This window comes from Saccopteryx leptura, chromosome 4 (genome assembly GCF_036850995.1).
Source record: "Saccopteryx leptura isolate mSacLep1 chromosome 4, mSacLep1_pri_phased_curated, whole genome shotgun sequence".
Taxonomy (NCBI): domain Eukaryota; kingdom Metazoa; phylum Chordata; class Mammalia; order Chiroptera; family Emballonuridae; genus Saccopteryx; species Saccopteryx leptura.
The window spans coordinates 174,104,774-174,126,501 of NC_089506.1; the positions used below are offsets into that span (position 1 = coordinate 174,104,774).

Sequence of the window (21,728 nt, forward strand, 5' to 3'; positions counted from 1 at the left end):
GTGCATGCGGGAGTCTGTCTGACTGTCTCTCCCCATTTCCAGCTTCAGAAAAATAAAAAAAATAAAAAATGAAAAAATAGTATGTGTTTTTAGATTTTATGACCATACCCAGAGTTACGATCATTTTCACACTAGTGCTCGGACTCAAGGGTCTGGGAGAACTGAGTATCAGAGAACCTAAACGCCTGCCTTCTATTCTTTAAACTCCGCACGTCCCCGCTGCTTCGGGAGCAGGCATAGGGTATTACTGCTCAAAGTCTTAGCTTTTAAAAAACCAAAATAGGAATAAACAGGCTGACACTCAGCATTTCTAGGTTTGACAACTTAAAAGTCCGCATTCGAGTCCCCCAGAGTCAGACAGTGGTGCTGTGGTTGGGAGCCAGGTTGCCCTAATGGGGTGACAGCCAGTGTGTCTTAGGTGGGATGCAAGCTGGACTCATCTGAATCCTGACTTTCACTCTGTAGCATTTTAATAAGTTTCCAGTGTTATTGCTTCAAAAGTTATCAATATTAAAAGTCAAACAGAATGGTACATGACCTAGGAGAGAAAGGAGAAACATTTTTGGGTTTGAAGCTGATTACCTGAACCAGGTACAATTTTAATTGAGTTCAGTTTTCTCAGGCATAAAAAGAGGGCAACAGTGTTTATTTCTAGGATTACTGGAAGGATTGAGAAATAATATATGAATAGTGTTTATATGCCAGGCATATAATTAGAAGATACTGTTATAATTTACCTTACTGCTTTCCCTAAAATCCTAATCTAATCATGCTTATCAATGACTGTTAATTTGTTGATAAAAACGGAGTGTTAAGTGCTTTTTAGCTACAGATAATGAATGGCAATGTTTCCATCAGTTGCGAATCTTATGTATTAGAAGAGGCCCCCAGGAAAAGGAACCCGGGAAGAACTGATTAGGTCAACACAGCCAGGGCATGGTTACCTGTTATAAGGTGTGGAGAAGGTTGCCAGGACAACATCACGACCATTAATACGAATCACCTCTGTAACCGCCTGGAGTATGTTGAAATAAAAATGAGAGTCTCCAGGAACTGAGCAGTTGAGGCGAGCCTTCAGGAAGGACGTCCACTGTTTCTCCAGGACTCTCTGCGAGCCTCCCCTGTCGTTCTTACAGACCTGGGCCACTCTTGGGAAAACGACCTGCGGAGGAAAAACACACAGGGAAGATGAAATGCACTCACTTTTCGAGGAGATCTCAGTAGAATTTCCCTTTCTTTGAAAATAGAACAACAAGGTACTTAATTTAATCTCATGTTTCTAAAATCAGTACCAGAAAAAAAAAAAAAAAAAAAGAAAGAAAAGAAAAACCTCAGCATTGGAACAACATGTTTTAAAAGATAAGGCTGTGGCATTTAATACGGAGCCATAAATCCTTCAGGGGATCAGCTCTCAGCCACATACACTCATTTCCATACAGACTGCTTGGCTTTTTATTTCTTCAAACAAAAGCATACTTTGTATGCACCATCTCTGGCATCCTCACTAGCTGCCTATGGGCCTTGAATCATACTCTGAATTCCTCGAACTGTGCAAGCCACCCTGACATTGAATTTGTGCCCTCTCACTTAGTGACCTTGATCCACTCTCTGGTAATAATAACTGAAATGGATGACCCCTAAGTGTTCTCTTGCTTTATTCAGCAGACATAAAATTCAAGACATTCAGCTTGCTTAAACATACTAGATATCTCTTCTTTCTATGTGGAGCAGCTCATTAAAAAGAGAAAGCAGTTGAGTATACCTGGAAACCAACCACATTTCAAGACATACTTGAAACTCAGTATATGAAATCACCAAACATCTGTGATTTCAAAAGAAGCATTTTCAAAGGAAATATTTAAGATGCTCCCTGCCCCCTGTCGCTGTCCTGGTAAAGCCCACAGGGCTCTGAAGCTGCACGGTGTACCACCCCCATCAGTCTTTGGATCTTCTCAAAATAATGACCTTGTCATTTGACTTATGGTTCCTATTTCAAGGTCATTTATGATAACATTGGTCCAAAAACGAGATACCCTCCTCTCTTACCTTTCCCATGGTGTTGTACTCCACTGCTATTTCCCTGAAGAAGAAGTAGATGTAGTCTCCATAATCCACTGCTTGGACAAAGTATGGTTCTGTGGACAAATTGGGAACTTTAACTGGGGACCAGTTACACAGAGTTAAAAGAATTTTAATCAATTGCAACCAATGATATGTTATTAATTAAAAGTGTAGGGCCATTAGATATTTGATTAACACTAACCACTTCTAATGACTTCACACATGCAAGTGCTGGTGACTTCAGAAAACACTCGAGCCTACAATTATGTATCTCAGATGTGGTTGCAACTAACAATGAAGACTAAATGAGTTTTGTGTATCTCTGTAATATTCTTTTCCACAGTGGAATGCCCACACTACAGGAAGGTTTCTGTACACCCCTCCTCATCCACCCTGACTCACACGGGTTACAAATAGCTTTTTTCCTGTTCCCTACCACCTCCAATCCCCTGCCTCCCTTTTATGAATGCAATGTTCAATTCTTTTCATATGTGCAGGGAAAGATGAATGTAATGTATTCTATTGCAGTGGCATTGGTACTTTTGTTAATATCCCAGAAACTCATGGGAAGTGGAAAGGGGAGGTCAGTTAATTAGTTGAGGCAAAAGATGCAATTTTCACCTCCCTGTCTATCAGAAGCCATTACTAAAATGAAACCGCAGTCTGGTCCTTCGGGACTCCAGATCTCTCTCAAGACATGCGTCCCCCCTCCCCCTTTTTCTTCTTTTGTTTGTTCACCTTTCAGCCATTTTGAATCATGCTTGACGGTCCGTAGGGTTGGGCTGTCTCCAAGACTCCGGTAAATAACGGCGTCGATGGCAAGGAAGTCAGTCACTGTGGCCGAGTATAGTTTTCCGTCTTAGCAGAAGAGGAAAAGAGGTGAATGGGGTGGGGTAGGGCAGTGGGCAAGGGGGGATAATAGAGACAGACCCCAGATCGTTTTCCTACATCAGGCAAATGAGATCGGACAACTGGGAAAAATCCAGAAGTCGCTAGGAAAATACTTGGCCCACATTCCTAACCATTTTAAATTGGGATCATGAGAGAGGAAGCATTTTTCATTTTTAAATTGCATGGCAATTTCTAAGCAGCGGCAGCTCCAAGAACCAGGTAAATGGAAAATGTTTGCTTCTATCGACTAGATGGTCCTTGACTGAAATCTATAGGCCAAGGCCCCTTGGACGCTGCTGCTGCCACGCCACCATGGTAAGCTGGATTTGCTGGGGTCCCAGGGAAAGACAGATGCTGTTATCACCTGACTTTTTCTGTTCAATAGAGGTAGTGGCGTCCTCAGACTAAACAAGTGAGGGGATTTAAAAAAGGAAGTTAAGAAAGGGGGGTTCATAAACAAAAAGGAGCTGACTAAATTGCTGCTTATATCCTGAGAGTCACTGCTCCTCCTTACCTCAGTCATGAGAACCACTACACCCTGCCATTCTCTTTGACTTAGATTTACTTCAGTATTTTCAAAGGCATAAACTTGAAAAGATTTTGACGTACAAGATGCCAAAGCAAAGAAAACAGGGGAAGGGGTGATAATGAGTTAAAATTTGGCTTTCTTTATGAATTCATGCTTTATGGGAGTTAGGTTTGAAGGAATATCTAAAGCAAGAGAGACTGACTTAGACTAAAGATTAATTCCTAAAAATTTTTATTCTTTTCCTGGATTAGCAAACGATCTGCACACAGATAATTAAATGGGATGTTCTAGAATAGCAAAATCTATATAGATGGGACAACAGTTATGTTCAAACTAAAAAATTACTTCCTTGGTTCATTTTTAATGGATTACATATCTTCATTAATTATATGTCAGAGTGGCTTATGTACAATATAGTATTCCTTAAGCTCTTCCATTTGTAGGAAAGCATAATGTTTTTTAAAAAGTTTATTCCAATATACCTAAGAAAAGTTTGTATTTTTGGCCTTAAAATAACTGAAATTGGTTCAGGTTCAGTTTAGAGCTGTCTTAATATCTACATTATTAATAGCCATATATCAGTAACTGTTGATTGTCTGGGTTAGATTGGAACTGCAGAAAACAAACATTCTTTTGATAAACATATCTACAAAAATCACAACTTTTTATTGTAGAGTCATAGTCCCAGATCATACAGTATAACTGGGGGTTAGAGGAGCGGGGGAAGGTGGTGTGTGTGCCTGTTGTGTATTCATTCACGTTCGTTCTCCTTGACCACTGTCTAGAACAGGGATCCCCAAACTTTTTACACAGAGGGCCAGTTCACTGTCCCTCAGACCGTTGGAGGGCCAGACTATAAAAAAAACTATGGCCTGACCAGGTGGTGGCGCAGTGGATAGAGCGACGGACTGGGATGCCGAGGACCCAGGTTCGAGACCCCGAGGTTGCCAGCTTGAGCACGGGCTCATCTGGTTTGAGCAAAAGCTCACCAGCTTGGACCCAAGGTCACTGACTCAAGCAAGGGGTTACTCGGTCTGCTGAAGGCCCACAGTCAAGGCACATATGAGAAAGCAATCAATGAACAACTAAGGTGTTGCAATGCGCAACGAAAAACTAATGATTGATGCTTCTCATCTCTCTGTTCCTGTCTGTCTGTCCCTTTCTATCCCTCTCTCTGACTCTCTCTCTGTCTCTGTAAAAAAAACAACAACAAAAAAACACACTATGAACAAATCCCTATGCACACTGCACATATCTTACTTTAAAGTAAAAAAACAAAACGGGAAAAATATAATATTTAAAATAAAGAACAAGTAAATTTAAATCAACAAACTGACCAGTATTTCAATGGGAACTATGAGCCTGCTTTTGGCTGAGATGGTCAATGTCCAGTTTCATATTTGTCACTGCTAGCCAGCCGTAACAAGTGATATGACGTGCTTCCAGAGTAGTGACGCATGCCTTCCGCATCACAGGAAGTAGTACTGTACGTGAGCGACACCGCGCTTCGCGGTGCCACCGCATACAGTACTCCAGGAGCACAGGATGCATCCACCAATGAAAGAGGTGCCCCTTCCAGAAGTGCAGCGGGGGCCGGATAAATGGCTTCAGGGGGCCGCATGCGGCCCACGGGCCGTAGTTTAGGGACCCCTGGTCTAGAACTCTTTGTTTTACAGTCAATACCAGGTATCTCACCAGAACTTTTACTTGTAAAACAGAGCACTATTCTGGCATTCATAATAATATGGCAACCATTCAGTTGCAGCAAGGATCTTTTGGTGGCTTTAGAACATACTTTGCCTGTTCTCCCTTTCCTACTTTAGGCTAACGTCCTCTTTTTAGTTTATAATTAAATTTAAATTTTCCACTGTAGCCCCACATCCTCCATAGTACCAACTAATGCAGGTTCAAGTGTCAGAAATGTGCTACAGTGGAAGTTATGCGTTCAGGAGTATATTCCGGCATCTCTTTCTATTGGACTTGCTCCTGCACACTCTGACATAGGTTTATAAGACCTTGTGTTCCTTACAGTGATGCTGCTTTTCAGTGATACTGTGCTCTCACTTTGGCAGAGGAAGGCAAGGAGACTTTCCTTAATGTGTCACAAGCTGTCTCTTCATTCTGTGACTAGATTTAGAACCACAAATGGATGACACTGAGGATGAGTCAAGGAGTTAATGTCATTTCGTAATCAAAGGCCTGAAGCTCCTCATCTAGCTAGGATGTGCCAGTTCTTAGCTTTTATAATGGAAATTATAGCTAACTGCTTTATTACATACTCTAACAATCCCTGTTATACTAACTCTTTTCCCTATACCCATCTTCCACACACACAGCTGGCAATGAATTCCTAAACAAATTTCTTTTTTATTTGATTTTACTTTATTGACTGAGAGGTGGGGAGGCAGAGAGACAGACTCCTGCATGTACCCGACCAGGATGCACCCAGCAAGCCCCCTAATCGGGAGATGTTCTGCCCATATGGGGCCACTGCTCCATCACTCTGCAAGCTGTTTTAGCACCTGAGGCCATGGTGCCATCCTCAGCACCCGGGGCCAACTTGCTCGAACCATTTGAGCCATGGCTGTGGGAGGGAGAGAGAGAAAGAGAAGGGGAGGAGGAGGGAGAGAGAAGCAGATGGTTGCTTCTCCTATGTGCCCTGACTAGGAATCAAACCCAGGACTTCCATACACCAGGCCAATGCTCTACAGCTGAGCCAACTGGCCAGGGCCACAAATTTCTAATTAAAACACACACATTCATCTACAAGAACCTCAGTCTGAAAATGATGGTTTATGTGTTGCTGCTTTATATCATTTACAATGGGAGGAAAGTGTGAGGATGGGGAGTATGGGTCACCCTAAGCTAACCAGCATCATCCTGTCAGCCACTGCAACCATTCCATTAGAGCCAGGCGTGTGACCCAATCAGGTCAATGATATTGGAGAAGGTGTTTGCTGACCACTTGGGATTATGTAGCCTCACTCTCTGAGAGAGCTTCCAGAAACTTCCTTTTATCTCTTTCCTTCTCCCTTCTATGGACAAGAAGATATATAGCCCTAATTGGGGTTGGCAGGCATTCTATGACATGAGAGCAGCCAGTTTCTCTCAGAAGGATATGAAAGTGAGCAGAGAATTGAAAAGAACTTGTGTCCTGGATGATATCAATGAGAGGTTGAGTCAGACCGACCCTTACCTTATGTAATCACTCTACATCAGTGACTTGAGATAGGATTTTTTATTATTTGAACCAAAGAGGCCCTAACCAGTATGTCACGTGTGCAGTACAAAGCTGTAATCTTTTCTTTCTTTTTTTTTTTTTTTTGTATTTTTCTGAAGCTGGAAACGGGGAGAGACAGTCAGACAGACTCCCACATGCGCCCGACCGGGATCCACCCAGCACGCCCACCAGGGACGATGCTCTGCCCCTCCGGGGCGTCGCTCTGTTGCGACCAGAGCCACTCTAGCGCCTGGGGTAGAGGCCAAGGAGCCATCCCCAGCGCCTGGGCCATCTTTGCTCCAATGGAGCCTTGGCTGCGGGAGGGGAAGAGAGAGACAGAGAGGAAGGAGAGGGGGAGGGGTGGAGAAGCAAATGGGCGCTTCTCCTGTGTGCCCTGGCCGGGAATCGAACCCAGGACTTCCGCACGTCAGGCCGACGCTCTACCACTGAGCCAACCAGCCAGGGCATGTTAACCTTTTCTGAAGGCACAAAAGCTGGGTAAGTGTGGCACAGACATCTTTTAAGAAGCAAAAGTACAATTTCCATACTAATTCCAAATGGTAAAGGTGTTCTTAATTACAGTATTCACCAGAGAAACAAAGTCTAACGGTGACTCGGCGAACCCTCCGGAGCAGGCTTGCAGCACCAGGCAGGAGATGCAATGAGAAATCAGGCTGTTTACCTGCAAACAGTGCGATGTTGGCATGTTTGGCATCATAAGGGCATCTGGCCATTCCACTAAATTCATCCCCAAAAGGTTCCAAAGTATCCATCTAAATGAAATGATAGAACTTTGTTAGGAAGGACAACTAATAGTAGTAATAGCAACTAATACTTAAAAAGCCCTTCATGTGCTAAGTAATTCATATTCATGGTGCAAACTGTCCTCAGATACCCTCTTAAATGAGCGTGTTGGCTTCAAATGAGGGAACTGAGGTCAAGACAGGTTAAGTCACTTGATCAAAGTTCTGTAACTATAAGGGTCTGAAGTTCAGGCATGTCTGCGTGCCTCTTAACCATTACAATAAGTAGGTTCCCATATCCTTCTAAAGTCCTCTACAAATAAGTGTCTTCTCTTTGGAAAAGGAATTTTTGAGGCAATCACCAGGGAAACTTATTTGTCTCCTTCCTTCACCCTCTTCAAATTATGTGGCTTCATGAACTCTACAAAGAATGGCCTCAGTTTTTTATTTTGTTTTGCCTGAGGAGTCCTGCCTTTGTGGGTTAAATCCCAGGAGAAGGCACTGGACTCTTTTTTGGGTTACCTGGTAGAACAACGTGGCATCAACAAAGGTGCAAAAACACAGATGCAAGCAGATCTCAGGTGACCTTTTGCACCTACTTCAGAAACGTGTCCCAACCTCTGACTAAGTTGTTGAGAAAGAGAGGTCCAGATGAGGAGGGCTCACACTGGTCAGTGAGGAGGGGGCTGCTACCGACTTCTGTCTCCCAGTGCTTGACCCAGGCCTTGTTCCTGTATGGTAGAGGTTACCACTGGCTTGCCAGTGAGTTTTGTTTGATCACCTTAGTATGTTTAAAAAAGAAAAGTCAAAGACAGAGAAACAAAAAGAAAGAAAGAAAAAAGAAAAGAAAGAAAGAAAGAAAAAAGAAAAGAAAGAAATGGCCCTTTTTTAAAACAGAGAGTTTGCACATGAAAACCTGGATTTCTTCTCTTGAACAAGTGAGAAAGTCAGTTCCCGCCCTTCTTACCCAAGTGGCAGCGACCAGCTATTGTTGAGTAATGGGCACCCTTGTCCATTTCTTCAAGCACTGTGGTATCCAGTACCAAGGCCCCTTCACCCACAGAATATATCAACATCTTGCTTGCTTCACATCTACTTGCTTCACTCCTCCATTACCTGCCTGGTCCTACAGGCATCTGCAGCTGTGGCAAAGCCTTGCTAGCTATTCATCAAATTCCATTTCTCTTTTCTCTATATCACACTAAACTATATTTATCACCTTGTGGTTAGGTGTGATCACATCCTGGTCAATGGAATGCTAGTGTAACGCTTTGCACCACCACTAGCTCTTGCCACTAAAAACTTTCCAGGGCCCTCTGCTCTTATTCTCCTTTCTCACCCTCCCCCGAGACACAGAGGACACAGTGAACGATTCCAAGACCCTAGGAGATGGCACAGATATGAGCAAGAAGGAGCTTGGCCTGAGTAACCTCATAGAACAAAACCTCTGTCATTGACCAACATTCGACTGTGATGCGAGCAGGAAATGACCCTCTATTTATTGGTCAGCCACTAACATTAGTCAGCAGCTGGCCTATGTTGATCAGTAGTTCAGTGGTGCAGGCTTCTACCTCTGGTCTTCTTCCTTACACATGGGATCTTCCTAGCATTTAAATCTCAGAACTATGCAGTCCCTGAAATAAACTCCTCCACATCATTACATTCTTTAAAACAAATGTGCTCTTTTCCCCAGCACATAATTATGAAAGTCTTTTTCTGATATTTTATTCCAATGGGACCTTCCTGTTGAACTGTGCCAGATTTTGCTGTCTATGGGTCTGGCGGGTGAGTATTCAGAACTGATGCTGAGCACACCGTGGTGTGACGGAAATGCCCTTCTCCCAAGCACCAAACTCTAAATCCTGGAAACATGTACAAGGGGAAGGTGTTTCAACGTACCTACTCCTAAAATAGTGGCCTTAGCATAGCTAGTCAAAGGCAGGAGGCAGTGAAGAATTAATATGTTAGTTTGTGAGTTTGGACAGTGCAGAGATGAAACAAGGCCATGGTGAAATCCTCTTTTCATCAGGTAAGAACTAATCTTTGCATTACTCATCGAGTCTCAGATGTGACAGCAGCCCCTGGGAAATGAAGTCTTCATAGCGGATAGACAGTTATACTAAGAACCAGCCTGACTTTTGCAAAAGTTCAAGAGGTTTAGAGACCGGATGGAAAAAGTATGGAGTATAGTTTTAGAGTTACTGTGGGTAGCCTTCAGAATACCCCAGGTTAGCTTCTTTGGGGGCCATAATCTTTCTAATACATTCAGCCTCTTTTGTTATACAAATTATATAAATAAGGGAGGGCATGGAGCAGAGTCAGAGACCAAAAAATCACTCACCCTCCTGTTTCAAGTTAGTCTAATGAACTTGATGCTTCTACACTGTGGGGCTTGGGGGTTTTGGTGGAAGAATGTTCACTGTTCTTGCTTTGAATCTTTGGTCTTGACCTCTTGATAAAAAGTGCTTCCGAGACAGGCTGTCCATTCTCTCTGAAGCCAGATACAACATGTCCCGAAACGACAGCAAAGTTCGGCTGTGCCTTGAGTCTACTTTTCTGAGCAATGCCCAAGGGTCTCACGACCATTCACCGTGCTAGGCATACAGATGGGGACCGCGCAGGGAGGGCATCTTATCTGGTTTCTGAGAGGCTCGTGCTCCTGGATCGTGTCTCAGCAGGCGAGGCCGGAACAAGTGAGAGGTGACGGGACCGCCACGGGTGAGGCATCGTGGGGAATGGAGCATGAGCGGGAAGAATGAGTGAGATCACTCGTGGCCTGTGTATCACAGTGCCAACAAAACCTGTCATTTGTCATAAAAGATAGCTTTCCAGCTAGGGAATTTATTGGGATTTGTTAGAAGCATTCATCTTAATGAATCCTAAACAATGAAAGGCAGCAGTGGAATATTAAGTGGTGGAATTAAAGTCGAACCTTCAGCTGTGTGCTGTTACTGGCTGGAGTAAATGTTGACTGGCCTGGCTGCCTTTATTAGAAACTGCTTGGATCCTGTCATGATTTAAAATTTTGATATTTTATGACAGTATTTTTTTGCATTGATTTAGGTTTTTAAAAATAGAGCATTAAAAATAATAGCATTTGTCTTGATAACTGAATTTTTTTGGTGCCCTTACATTTTGCAAGTTCCTTACGTCACCCTATCGCTGGCTCAGGTGCCGCCCATGTCCAAGCCCAAGATTGAAAATGAGCATTAGGGTGAAACAGACCCTCCCTTTGATGTCTGTCTCTGCTAAGGCACAGGGTCTCTTAAAGCAGTCAGAGACTCCAATGGCAAGAGAAGTGAAGGCAAAGATAAATGAATGGGACTACATCAGAATAAAAAGTTTTTGCTCAGCAAGAGAAACTGATATAAAAATAAACAGACAGCCAACTAAATGGGAAATGATATTTTCAAACAACAGCTCAGATAAGGGCCTAAATTCCAAAATTTACAAAGAACTCATAAAACTCAACAACAAACAAACAAACAATCCAATAAAAAAATGGGAAGAAGACATGAATAGACACTTCTCCCAGGAAGAGATACAAATGGCCAACAGATATATGAAAAAATGCTCAGCTTCATTAGTTATTAGGGAAATGCAAATCAAAACTACAATGAGATACCACCTCACCCCTGTTAGATTAGCTATGATCAACAAGACGGGTAATAGCAAATGTTGGAGAGGCTGTGGAGAAAAAGGAACCCTCATTCACTGTTGGTGGGACTGTAAAGTAGTACAACCATTATGGAGGAAAGTATGGTGGTTCCTCAAAAAACTGCAAATAGAACTACCATACGACCCAGCAATCCCTCTACTGGGTATATACCCCAAAACCTCAGAAACATTGATACGTGAAGACACATGTAGCCCCATGTTCATTGCAGCACTGTTCACAGTGGCCAAGACATGGAAACAACCAAAAAGCCCTTCAATAGAAGACTGGATAAAGAAGATGTGGCACATATACACTATGGAATACTACTCAGCCATAAGAAACGATGACATCAGATCATTTACAGCAAAATGGTGGGATCTTGATAACATTATAAGGAGTGAAATAAGTAAATCAGAAAAAAACAAGAACTACATGATTCCATACATTGGTGGAACATAAAAATGAGACTAAGAGACATGGACAAGAGTGTGGTGGTTACCAGGGGTGGGGGGAGGGAGGACAGGGGGAGAGTTAGGGGGAGGGGGAGGGGCACAGAGAACTAGATAGAGGGGGGCGAAGGACAATCTGACTTTGGGCGAGGGGTATGCAACATAATTTAATGACAAAATAACCTAGACATGTTTTCTTTGAATATATGTACCCTGATTTATTAATGTCATCCCATTACCATTAATAAAAATTTATTAAAAAAAAAAAAAAAAAAAAAAAAAAAAAAGCAGTCAGAGAGAAGGCTGGTGACCCCCTGGTTCTGTTATCTTTTCTCATTCTTCACACCACAGGGTTTCACTTTCTGCTGGTAAAACCCAAAAGTTCTCCCCATGTCTCCCCCTAAATCAAGGCTTAGCCATCACTCTCCTTGTTAGATATCGCTGTTCACGTGTCAGAGGCATGGCCACCCGCAGCGCTCTGCATACTCATGATGCACAAGACCGGACCCCATTTTCTTACTGCCCAGCTCAACCTGTCTGCACTCCTGGCAGCCCTTCTGTGCTCTCACCCTAGAGAGAGCCTAGTGGTCATTCTTAACTTCTCCCTCTCGTGCTTCTTATTGATTCTTGAAACCCACTGGTATTTTTGTCACTTAAGTATTTCCTGAGTCTTTCCCCCTCTTTTCACCTGTGGGGCCACCTACCTCTCCAGCCTCTTTTCTGTTATCACTTGTCACTTCACAGTTCAGCACTCCAGAGCCAAATGAAGGGTTTTCAAGCTCAATAGACTGCTTTTACTCCATGCCTTTGCTCATGCTGTCCCCACTGCCTGGACTGCCCTTCTCCCTGCATTTGGCTAACTTCTACTTCTTCTTTAAGAAGAAGGTTAGGCGTGATCTCATTCACTATCTCACAGAAATGAACTGAGCACCTGTTCTGGAGGTGCCCTGCCAGGTTCTGGGCAATCAAAGGTGTGGGTCCTTGTACTCACAGAGCTGATGGGTTTCTTCTAGGCTGAAAGTATTTGTGTACTATGTGAGAACATCAGGGGGGGATGTTTGAAGAGAGGGGTCATCCGCCTCTTTCTGGAACTATCCCTGACTTCTCCTCTCAGGCTAAGTACTTCTCTGTGGACTTCTGTAATGCTGTACACTGTGTTGCCATGGCAGCAACCCTTTGGATTGTGGTTTCTTCTTCCTGTCTGGCTTCCCTAAGGATGGAGACCTATCCGTCTTTATGACTTCAGTGCCTGGCCTTGGGAGAAACTCGGTACGTTTGCTGGATGAAAGACTGTGGCGGACAGAAGGGACAGGGAGAGCTAGCAACTGAGGGGCCAAGACCACAGATCACTGCAGCGGCCAGCTCCCGCCGCTTCAGCAGTGCCTCTGCTCAGCTGCGTCAGAACTGACCAGATTTATTAACCCTTTCAGAGTTCGTCCGTTCCCCTTGCATGGAGGCCAAGTGAGGTAAGGCCGTGGTTAAGTAAATGCAGTGCCAAAAGGAATTATACTGCTCATCAAAATTAGAGGATATTTCAAAATATGAAGTGATAAAAAAAAGAAGCATTTGATTTTTTTTATTAAACAAGAACATCAGAAAAGCAAATGACACCTCAAAGAAAGTTGTTTGATTATGCAAATGAGATGCAAAACCAACTTTTATTTCATTGGTGGAAATGCACTCTACAAAAGGCTGAAAGCACTGGACTGGCTGCATGTTCCCCCGATCCCCTCATTTTGGTGAGCAGTGTGCATGTCTATGTTCTTGAAAATCTTACCTGGAGGAAAGCCCCCATTTCAGTGGCCTGCTTTTGAGATACCTTTGAAAACAGGAATCACAATACATACGTGTAAGTGTGTTTCTGTGCTCAAAGAGGTGGGAGGGAGAAAGAAGAAGGAAGAGAGAGGACATCCACATGGCACGTTGGTGTTCTGACCAATAAAGAATAGGGTCTTACAGAAACTGACTTTGCTGGCTAGGCTCTGTAAAGACGTGTCAATCAATCCTGAACCAACAGGAAGCTTAGAGGCTTGCTCAGGATTCCCCATGTGGAGCAGTACATTAAGTTAAACAAGTCAGAGTACCCAGGTGGTGTTGAATTACCCCTCTTGGGTTGCTGCAGGTACAATCACAGTGAATTATGAAATCCCTCCAGGACAACTGGTTCCAACAAAGTCACACTTACCTTATAGTTTCTGCAGGAAGGGTTGAAGGCATTAGTTCCACAGACAAACAAAGTATCATCGTTTTTCTTTAGAATAACTTTAATAAAGTTGTGACACTCGTCCTGAAAAATAATTCAAACGCTTTTGTATCCAGTCCATTCAGCACAGAAACCCATTCTCCACTGTGTACCATGGTCTGCCGACAGGTTAGAAACCCATTCTCCACTGTGTACCATGGTCTGCCGACAGGTTAGAAACCCATTCTCCACTGTGTACCATGGTCTGCCGACAGGTTAGAAACCCATTCTCCACTGTGTACCATGGTCTGCCGACAGGTTAGAAACCCATTCTCCACTGTGTACCATGGTCTGCCGACAGGTTAGAAACCCATTCTCCACTGTGTACCATGGTCTGCCGACAGGTTAGAAACCCATTCTCCACTGTGTACCATGGTCTGCCGACAGGTTAAAAGGATGGTGGCCGAGGAGCTCCTCTGTTAAAGGTTTGAGCTCCTTCGGAAGTGTACCGAAAGATGGCAATGACAACAACAGTCATCTTTAGAACAGTAAGTAACAACGGGGCACAAAGTCTGTGTTTATGTCATAAAAGGAAAGCAAGCCTCCCGCCATATGAATTCTAATGCCAGAGGCCATGGGGTTTCTTGATGTACAGGGCTACGGGCTGAAGTGTGTTTTTTATGTTGTTCTGCGACCAAAGGCACAAACCCGTGTCTGTCTGCAGCAGCCTTTTCTGAGCTCTTCTGCAGGGTCCCCGGGGGCTTTGCACTGTGAGGTGGGCTGCTAGAGAGTGCACTTAGAGGAGTCAGGGCAGCCAGCTTTGTGTCCGTATTCCCTAGTGCCCCTAAGTAGTTCACGAGGCAGCCCTAGCAGCTGTCGTGGTGTTTCATCACATTAAAAGCAAACTATTTCTGCAAATTAAAGCCTTCAGTGAGTTGATGGAAAAAGCAGTTACTGGGGGGAAAGGGACTAGCCTGATCCACTCCACATCACGGTCTATGGCTGGAGATAACAGTCAAAACCTTAACCCAAAGTGGCAGTTGCAGGAGAAATGAAAATTGCCTACCTTATGTTTTCCCTTCATTCTGCATGTGTCTACATCAGCCTGTCTAGATTTCCATGTCAGTTTCTGCAGGGATCAAGAAAGAAATCAATTAGAGCTCAGAGATTGTTGCATTTGATTTTTGAAGTAAGAGTTCCCTTGGGGAGACTAGAGGCTGAACATATATTTATTGAAAGCTTTCCACACCCTTTCTCCATGATTAATTCACCATAACAAAAGATTAAAGATGGAAATGTTCATTTAATTTTGAACTCACTTAATGAATGTTAAGCTACAACATCATCTTCTCTTTGAGATAAAGATGAAGAAAAAGGAAGAATAAACAACTGTGGAAATTTCACCCAAATTAACTTGCTAAACTGTGCTCATTTCAATAAAATACATGCTGTTGCTGCCCTTTCCTTTCAGTGGATAAATCAATTTTCATAAAGCAGGCTTTGCCCTTAAAATGTGGAAGTAATTTTCCTAAAAATAAAGAAGACATTCACTTTAGGTGGACAAAGATTTAATTCAGGTTATACTCCATGTAAATTCATGGACTAAAGGGATTGTCTACTTGTACGGCAGATTTTATTTACTATGTAAAATACCTCCGTGTGGAGATATCAGGGGAGCCCACAATATATTTTAGGTCTGTCTGAAATGATAACGATCAAATTCCTGAGCCACAACAGTCAAATCAAACTTAATACTGCAAGACATGGAAACATAACATTTAAACATTTGTGGGACAAAATTTTACATATGAAAACTGATATTTTCCTGAATAAACATGGCAATATTTTATTGCAGGAATGTAGGAATTACCTAAGACTCCAAAGTTTAAGTGTTCACATATTCGATGAATAAAATATGACATGTATAACTGTTTCTGAACATGTATTAACTTACCCCCAAAATAAGATTTCACAAAATGTTCTAAATTATAATATTATTGGCCATGTCATCTCAATCAATGCATTTAAAATACAAATTCTCTGGCCCTGGCCAGTTGGCTCAGTGGATAGAGCATTAGTCTGGTGTATGGACATCTCGGGTTCAGTTCCTATTCAGGGCACTTAAGAAAAGCGACCATCTGCTTCCCTTCCTCTCCCTCACCCTCTTTTTGCCCTCTTCCCTTCCCGCAGCCAGTGGCTCAGCTGGTTCAAGTTTAGGCCCTGGGCACTGAGGATAGCTCCATTAATTTGAGCATCAGCCCCAGATGGGGTTGCTGGGTGGATCCCAGTTGGGGTACAGGTGCGAGTCCGTCTCTCTAGCTCCCCTCCTCTCTCTTAAAAAATAAAAATAAAATAAAATAAAAATTCTTTTCAAGAACTACCCTAAGGTCCTTCATTTCAGAAAGATGGTTTTAAAACTACTTACTTTGCTACAATAAATTTCTTCTCTGTGTGATGTGTCTATATCAACAGTATAAATATGGTCCCTAGAAACAAAGAAAAATTAATACAATGTCAAACATAAGAATCAAGACAGTTCATTTTCTCCTGAATGAGTATGTATCCAATTCAGGATAAATAAATCCATATCCAGGCTATTAAAAACAAGACATCCACATGCAAGTAAAAGGGAAGAGTTCAGTCTGCATGAGGTGCCTTTGGATCACATTTGGCACCTTTTGATCTGGTGGCATTTTTAATTAAATTTTTACAATTTATTCATTTTAGAGAGGAGAGAGGAGGGGGTGAGGGGGAAAGAACAGGAAGCATCAACTCCCATATGTGCCTTGACTGGGCAAGTCCAGGGTTTTAAACCCGTGACCTCAGCATTCCAAGTTGACACTTTATCCACTGTGTCACCACAGGTCAGGCAATCTGGTGGCATCTTGCTGTATGGGACAACTATTATGAAAACTTTCCTGTATTCTCTCTCATATCAGAACTACAGTGATACCTTGAGATACGGATTCAATTCATTCTGTAACCGAGCTCGTAGGTCAGTCAACTCGTATCTCAAACTGCTGATACTGGACCCATGCACCAACGCGCCAACTAGTGGCAGCTTCCCAAATCATGACTTGTATTTTGAAATTTTGCTCGGATCTCAAACAAAAATACGGACCGAGTCACAGCTCTTATCTTAAAAAAAAATTCGTGAGTCACAGCTCTTATCTTAAAAAAAATTCGTATGTTGGTCTGTTCGTATCTCAAGGTACTACTGTATATATATATATAATATCTGTATAACAATATAGTTCAGGAGAGAAGACTATGAAAGTTAAATTGGCCCCTAAACTGGAACACAGATGGGTTCACATTTCAGTATCTTCAAATCCGTGTGCCAGGCACATGCTATTCAGTGTGCCACATCTGTTCACCAGGGGGGTTAACAAAAAGCTAATCTTCATCTCCGTCTCTCCGCCTTGGCTTTGGTGATGTGATTGACAAGATGGACAATGATAAAGGTAAAATTATTTCCAGAAGCCACCCTGTTCTTCATACAATGATGGTCAATTAAGGTCTAAAATGTACGTGAGCTAAAGTTTACATTTCTTGCTTCTGTTCACCTTCCTGTTTTGCCGAGAATTTGGCTGTCTTTGAGACTTGCTGCCAATCTCTCCTTGGAAGGGGAGAAATAGAATCAGCAGCTCAGGTGTGGGGCTATATTTAAAAATCCCCTTCTGTTTGAGCTGAGTACAAGGGCGTTTTTGTCTGGAATTCAGAAGAAAGAAAAGAAAAGAAAAGAACTACACTCAACTGGGGAGATGAGGGACTAGTGAGGGAAAGCAAAACAGCTCATTTTCCTTTGAAATAACATTGACTTTTTCTAAAATGCAGGAAGTCCTGGGGCTGGAAAATTACCCACAGCTTTAAACCAAGACCTTCAGGCTCCCATGCAGACTTTCAAGGCCCTCATTACTTAAAGAAAAAGTGAGGGGGAGGGGGAAGAAAAGGGAAAGAAAAGAGATATCTATCAGGATTTACTTCAATCCCTACCCCACAATTTTTTTTGAAATCTCTTTGCTTCCACTTTTAGGAAAGGTATAGTAGATATAAATAAAAATAAAAACAAGCTCTCTCATGTGGAAATAAAAGGAGAGGGCAAGGCAGTTGGCTTAGAAAATTTCCTTGCCCATTGTGGACCTGTGTGTACGTGTGTGTAAGTGTGTGTGTAAGAGAGAGAGAGAGAGAGAGAGAGAGAGAGAGATTGTGTGTGTGTGTAAGCAAGTGTGGTGAGGGGGAGAATGGGGAGCCTGTTTTGTAAACTGCTGAATTGGGAAGTTCTTCAGACTTTAGCAGGGTGCCAGAATTGCCCTGCCCTTTCATTTCAAGGCAGTTTTATTGTATTTCTTTATTACGTTGTTTAATTTACTGCATTCCTCGTTTGACTTCATTGGTAGTGCGGTGGGTCAGGCTCATTATTGGAATGGAATTGCCTAAGACTTTGGTATCAGGTGTGAGATGACTCCAGGTTTTCCTTGCCCTGCCTCCCCTCAAACCTTTAAGTAGGAGCTGAATATATGAATTGTAAATTAACAGCTGATTACTATGCATTGGCAATTCCTCAGAAAGCTCCTGGATTGCCCCTTTCTGGCATGGTCTGTTTATGTTAATTAGCAGTTTAGAGATTAAAGGGGGGAAAAAGAATTTACAAAATGGATAATAATAAAGCAGAACTGAAAGGGGCTCTTGCCATCAAGCCTCACTCAGTCCCGGGGTTCTGGATGGGACTTCGGATTGCTGACACCAATTGTCTAAAAGAACAGGGGAGCCTAAAAATGACAATCTCTAAATGAAATCTCATTTTGGACAACGACAATCTTTTTTCAATATCCAAAAGATCACATTGCCCAGCAAACAGAGACAGACCAGGGTCAGGGGTTATTCCCAACTACCCAACCACCGGTAAGTGCATCCTGGGAACACTGACTTAATCCTAGGACTTCCTCTTCCGCCCTCCGGGAAGCACCACAAAACCGTGTTGCCATGGCTTGAGCCTGGGGGGAAGGATTTAACTCTAATCGTGTTACTTGCTGCCTAGGAACCTGGATCTCTCGGAGCAATGACGGGAAATGTGAAATTAAAGTGAGAGGAGGAAGCCTAAGTGTGGCAGCCACGGAACTCCTTCAGGAGTCTGTCCAGGGGCTGTGTATTGAAGAGAAGTGGCTGCACACAGAGGGAAAAGCAGCTTGTCCATTCTGGGGAATTACACAGTGTACCTCTAACAAAAGGCGAGTCTGTTTTATAGTTTTTAAAAAATTGAATGTGTTTCTCTTTTTTTTTTCCTCCTTCCATTTCTTCTTTCTACTTCTCTTGGCATAGGGGTTAGGCTGAAACTTGGTTTTAACAAGCTGGCATAATGGTCACTACTGTAGCAATGCTCCTGACTCAGGTTCCAGCCCGGACCTGCAGTCCGCATCCATGCTGGCTCATTGGGCATGAGGGTGGTCGGGCACACCACGCTTTCCCCTACAGATGCCACTGCAAAGTGAGCACTTCATAGAAGATTCTTGCATCAGCCTATTTATTTCTCACAGATTCAGTGTTTAACCGTTTGTTTTGAACAGCCTTTACATAATTGGGTACAAATGTAATTTTCCAGCCCTGCTACATTTAGGAAAACAAAAAATGATATTTAGGAAGGAGCTAATATTCTGCCACAGAGGTGGCTACTGAAGACCTCATTAAAATGCTTTTTAATGAATACATACAATGACTCTGTTCTTGGGCAATAGTTATAGGTTATTCCCAGGACAAACATTACCACCTCTGCTGCTTAGAGGGCTGCATAGTCTAAGGAATAATGATCCAGACTCTAAAGCAAGACCATTCTGGTTCAAATCCTGTCATTGTGACCCAGTCATTTTTAACTTTTTGTACTTTGGTTTTCTCCCATAAGACATGGGGGGATAATACTATCTCCTCATAGGTTTTTTTTTATTTTTGGGATTGAATGAATTGACATTTATAAAGAGCTTATATTTGCAATTTATATAGCACATACAACTAGTGTGTACTATACAAGTTTTTGTACACTAAAACTTTTGAAAAGTGTTTTGGCATCGCTACCTGTAACCAAATGTAGGGTATTCGCAGGATACTTGCACCATCCCAATGATTTCTTTTAGCTTTAAGTTGCACAGCTTGTCATTTCAGAAAATCTACATGCTTTAAAAGAATTGACCACTGCTGTTCTTTACGTATGCTCACAGCCAGATAAGTACCACAAACACAATCTCTACTTCTTTTTCACAGTGTGAAACGATTAATCAATCTAGACTCAGTAAGACCATGGTGGAATCCCATAAGATGATGCTCTTTGTCACTGTTCATTTAGAATTGTTTGGAATAAGCTACACCCCCCCCCAAAAAAGTGGGGATCATTCATTGTTTGAATCTCAGGAGACTTCATTAAGATATTCTATTCCAACCTCTCATCTGACAAAGGAGTCTATTTCCAGAGAAGTCATGTTCCAGGTAAATTAAGAGTAGAATTAAAACAAAAGCCTAAATTCATGTAATGTCTGTTTAGGCAGTATTCTTACCATGCCATTCAGCTTTAAGACATGGTGTGTTTAAATGACATTTCTCCAGTGGATATTTTCTTACTAGATCCAAATCAAAGACTCTTTGAGTGCTACTGCCATTCTGATAATGTAATGATATATATTATATATTCACTGTAAAAATACAAACAGGTTTAATATACACACACCTACACATACTATATACAATAATACAGAGAAAGACACTCTGCTGGGTGCTTTAGTAAATATTTGATGCATGTGTATTCAAGAAAAACAGTGGATTGCTTAGTCTAAACTCCAAAATAGGTAATTATTTCTGTCTATATAATGTTAAACACACAGAAAACCTTGAAAGAATGATTGCTTGACAAACTAAAGAAGACTTTAAATTAACGCCTTGTGTGCGAATGTCATGATCTTTAAATTGTTGCATAGTGAGTACATTTATATTTTAGGACCTTTGGACGCTGGGAAGGCAGAGCTGAGGAGAAGGTCACTCACCTAGCAGCAATGTAGAGGGTTCTATTCATGATCATAATCATCTGGATGTCCAGTCTGTGCCTCTGTGTGGTGTTCCGTCCTGGCTTGTGGCCCACAAACACCGGATACTGTTTTGTATCTGTGAAAAGAGGAGATGGGGCAAGAAAGGGAAAAGGAAATCAAGCCAAGAATTGCCAGGGCAGGGAGAGAAGGGGGGCCATCCACAAAACAAAACCATATTTAAGTCAGACCACGCCACCATTTTCCACCCTCCACGAGTCTGTTATTTTAGAAAAAATTATGACATAAAATTGCTCTTTAAGGATGATCAAGTTACAGTTTCATTTCCAGCTGATAATAAGCCTGGACTTCTGTTTCTGAGTGTCACAATTTCTGACTTGTCCCTCTTCCTGGGGCTTAAACTCACAAGTGAACCCTTTCCGTGAAGGTGCTCTTTTTTCCAGCTTTCTTTTCATCTTCTTTAGAGTGCTAAGCCCGAGGGGCAGTCTGCCAAAGATCTTGTCTCGGGACAAAACTATTTCAAAGCAGCCTTCCCATCAATCACCACAAAGGCAATGTGGTCTGGAGGCGAGAGCCCTCGACCAGGAGCCAGAAGAAAAATACAGTCTCCACAGGCGTCCGGTTGGAATAATCTACCATTGAAGGCAGCCCTGCGAGGTTGGTTGGCATTCTAGGAACTGTGGGAAGTTCACTCTTGAGTTAAGCAATTGGCTAATCTCACAGAAATGGGCGCTTTGACAGGACAGGGTCAAGTTGAGTGTAGCCAGTCGGGTGATCTGGAATTTCCCTGACTTGGAGAGTCAGGGAGCATATTTCTCCTTTCTTATAGTTCTCTCTGGATGATAGCGGACAATCTGTAATGAGATCTGAGCTTTCGAAATACCTGCATCTCAAAAATCTCTCTGCCTTTAAACCTACAAATTCTGGAGCAAGGGCATTGCTCCAAAGAGACTGAGGAGGAGAGAAA

General features: G+C 42.5%; 1 protein-coding gene and 1 non-coding gene across 10 annotated transcripts in view; both read right to left on the reverse strand.

The window, feature by feature from the left end:
• The window catches only part of SEMA6A (semaphorin 6A), a 135,042-nt gene that overhangs the window by 42,610 nt on the left and 70,704 nt on the right, over positions 1 to 21,728 (reverse strand). For all 9 annotated transcript variants that reach the window (XM_066382059.1, XM_066382056.1, XM_066382050.1 and 6 more), the window contains 8 exons: positions 20,762 to 20,879; positions 16,159 to 16,219; positions 14,800 to 14,862; positions 13,737 to 13,838; positions 7,384 to 7,474; positions 2,800 to 2,919; positions 2,047 to 2,135; positions 945 to 1,162 (listed from right to left, as the gene is read on the reverse strand). In XM_066382059.1, coding sequence (XP_066238156.1) covers positions 945 to 1,162; positions 2,047 to 2,135; positions 2,800 to 2,919; positions 7,384 to 7,474; positions 13,737 to 13,838; positions 14,800 to 14,862; positions 16,159 to 16,219; positions 20,762 to 20,879 — 862 coding nt within the window. The remainder of the gene's footprint in view (positions 1 to 944; positions 1,163 to 2,046; positions 2,136 to 2,799; positions 2,920 to 7,383; positions 7,475 to 13,736; positions 13,839 to 14,799; positions 14,863 to 16,158; positions 16,220 to 20,761; positions 20,880 to 21,728) is intronic.
• On the reverse strand, positions 7,092 to 7,167 carry TRNAV-GAC (transfer RNA valine (anticodon GAC)). The gene has a single exon. It is a non-coding gene; the product is annotated as a tRNA-Val (tRNA).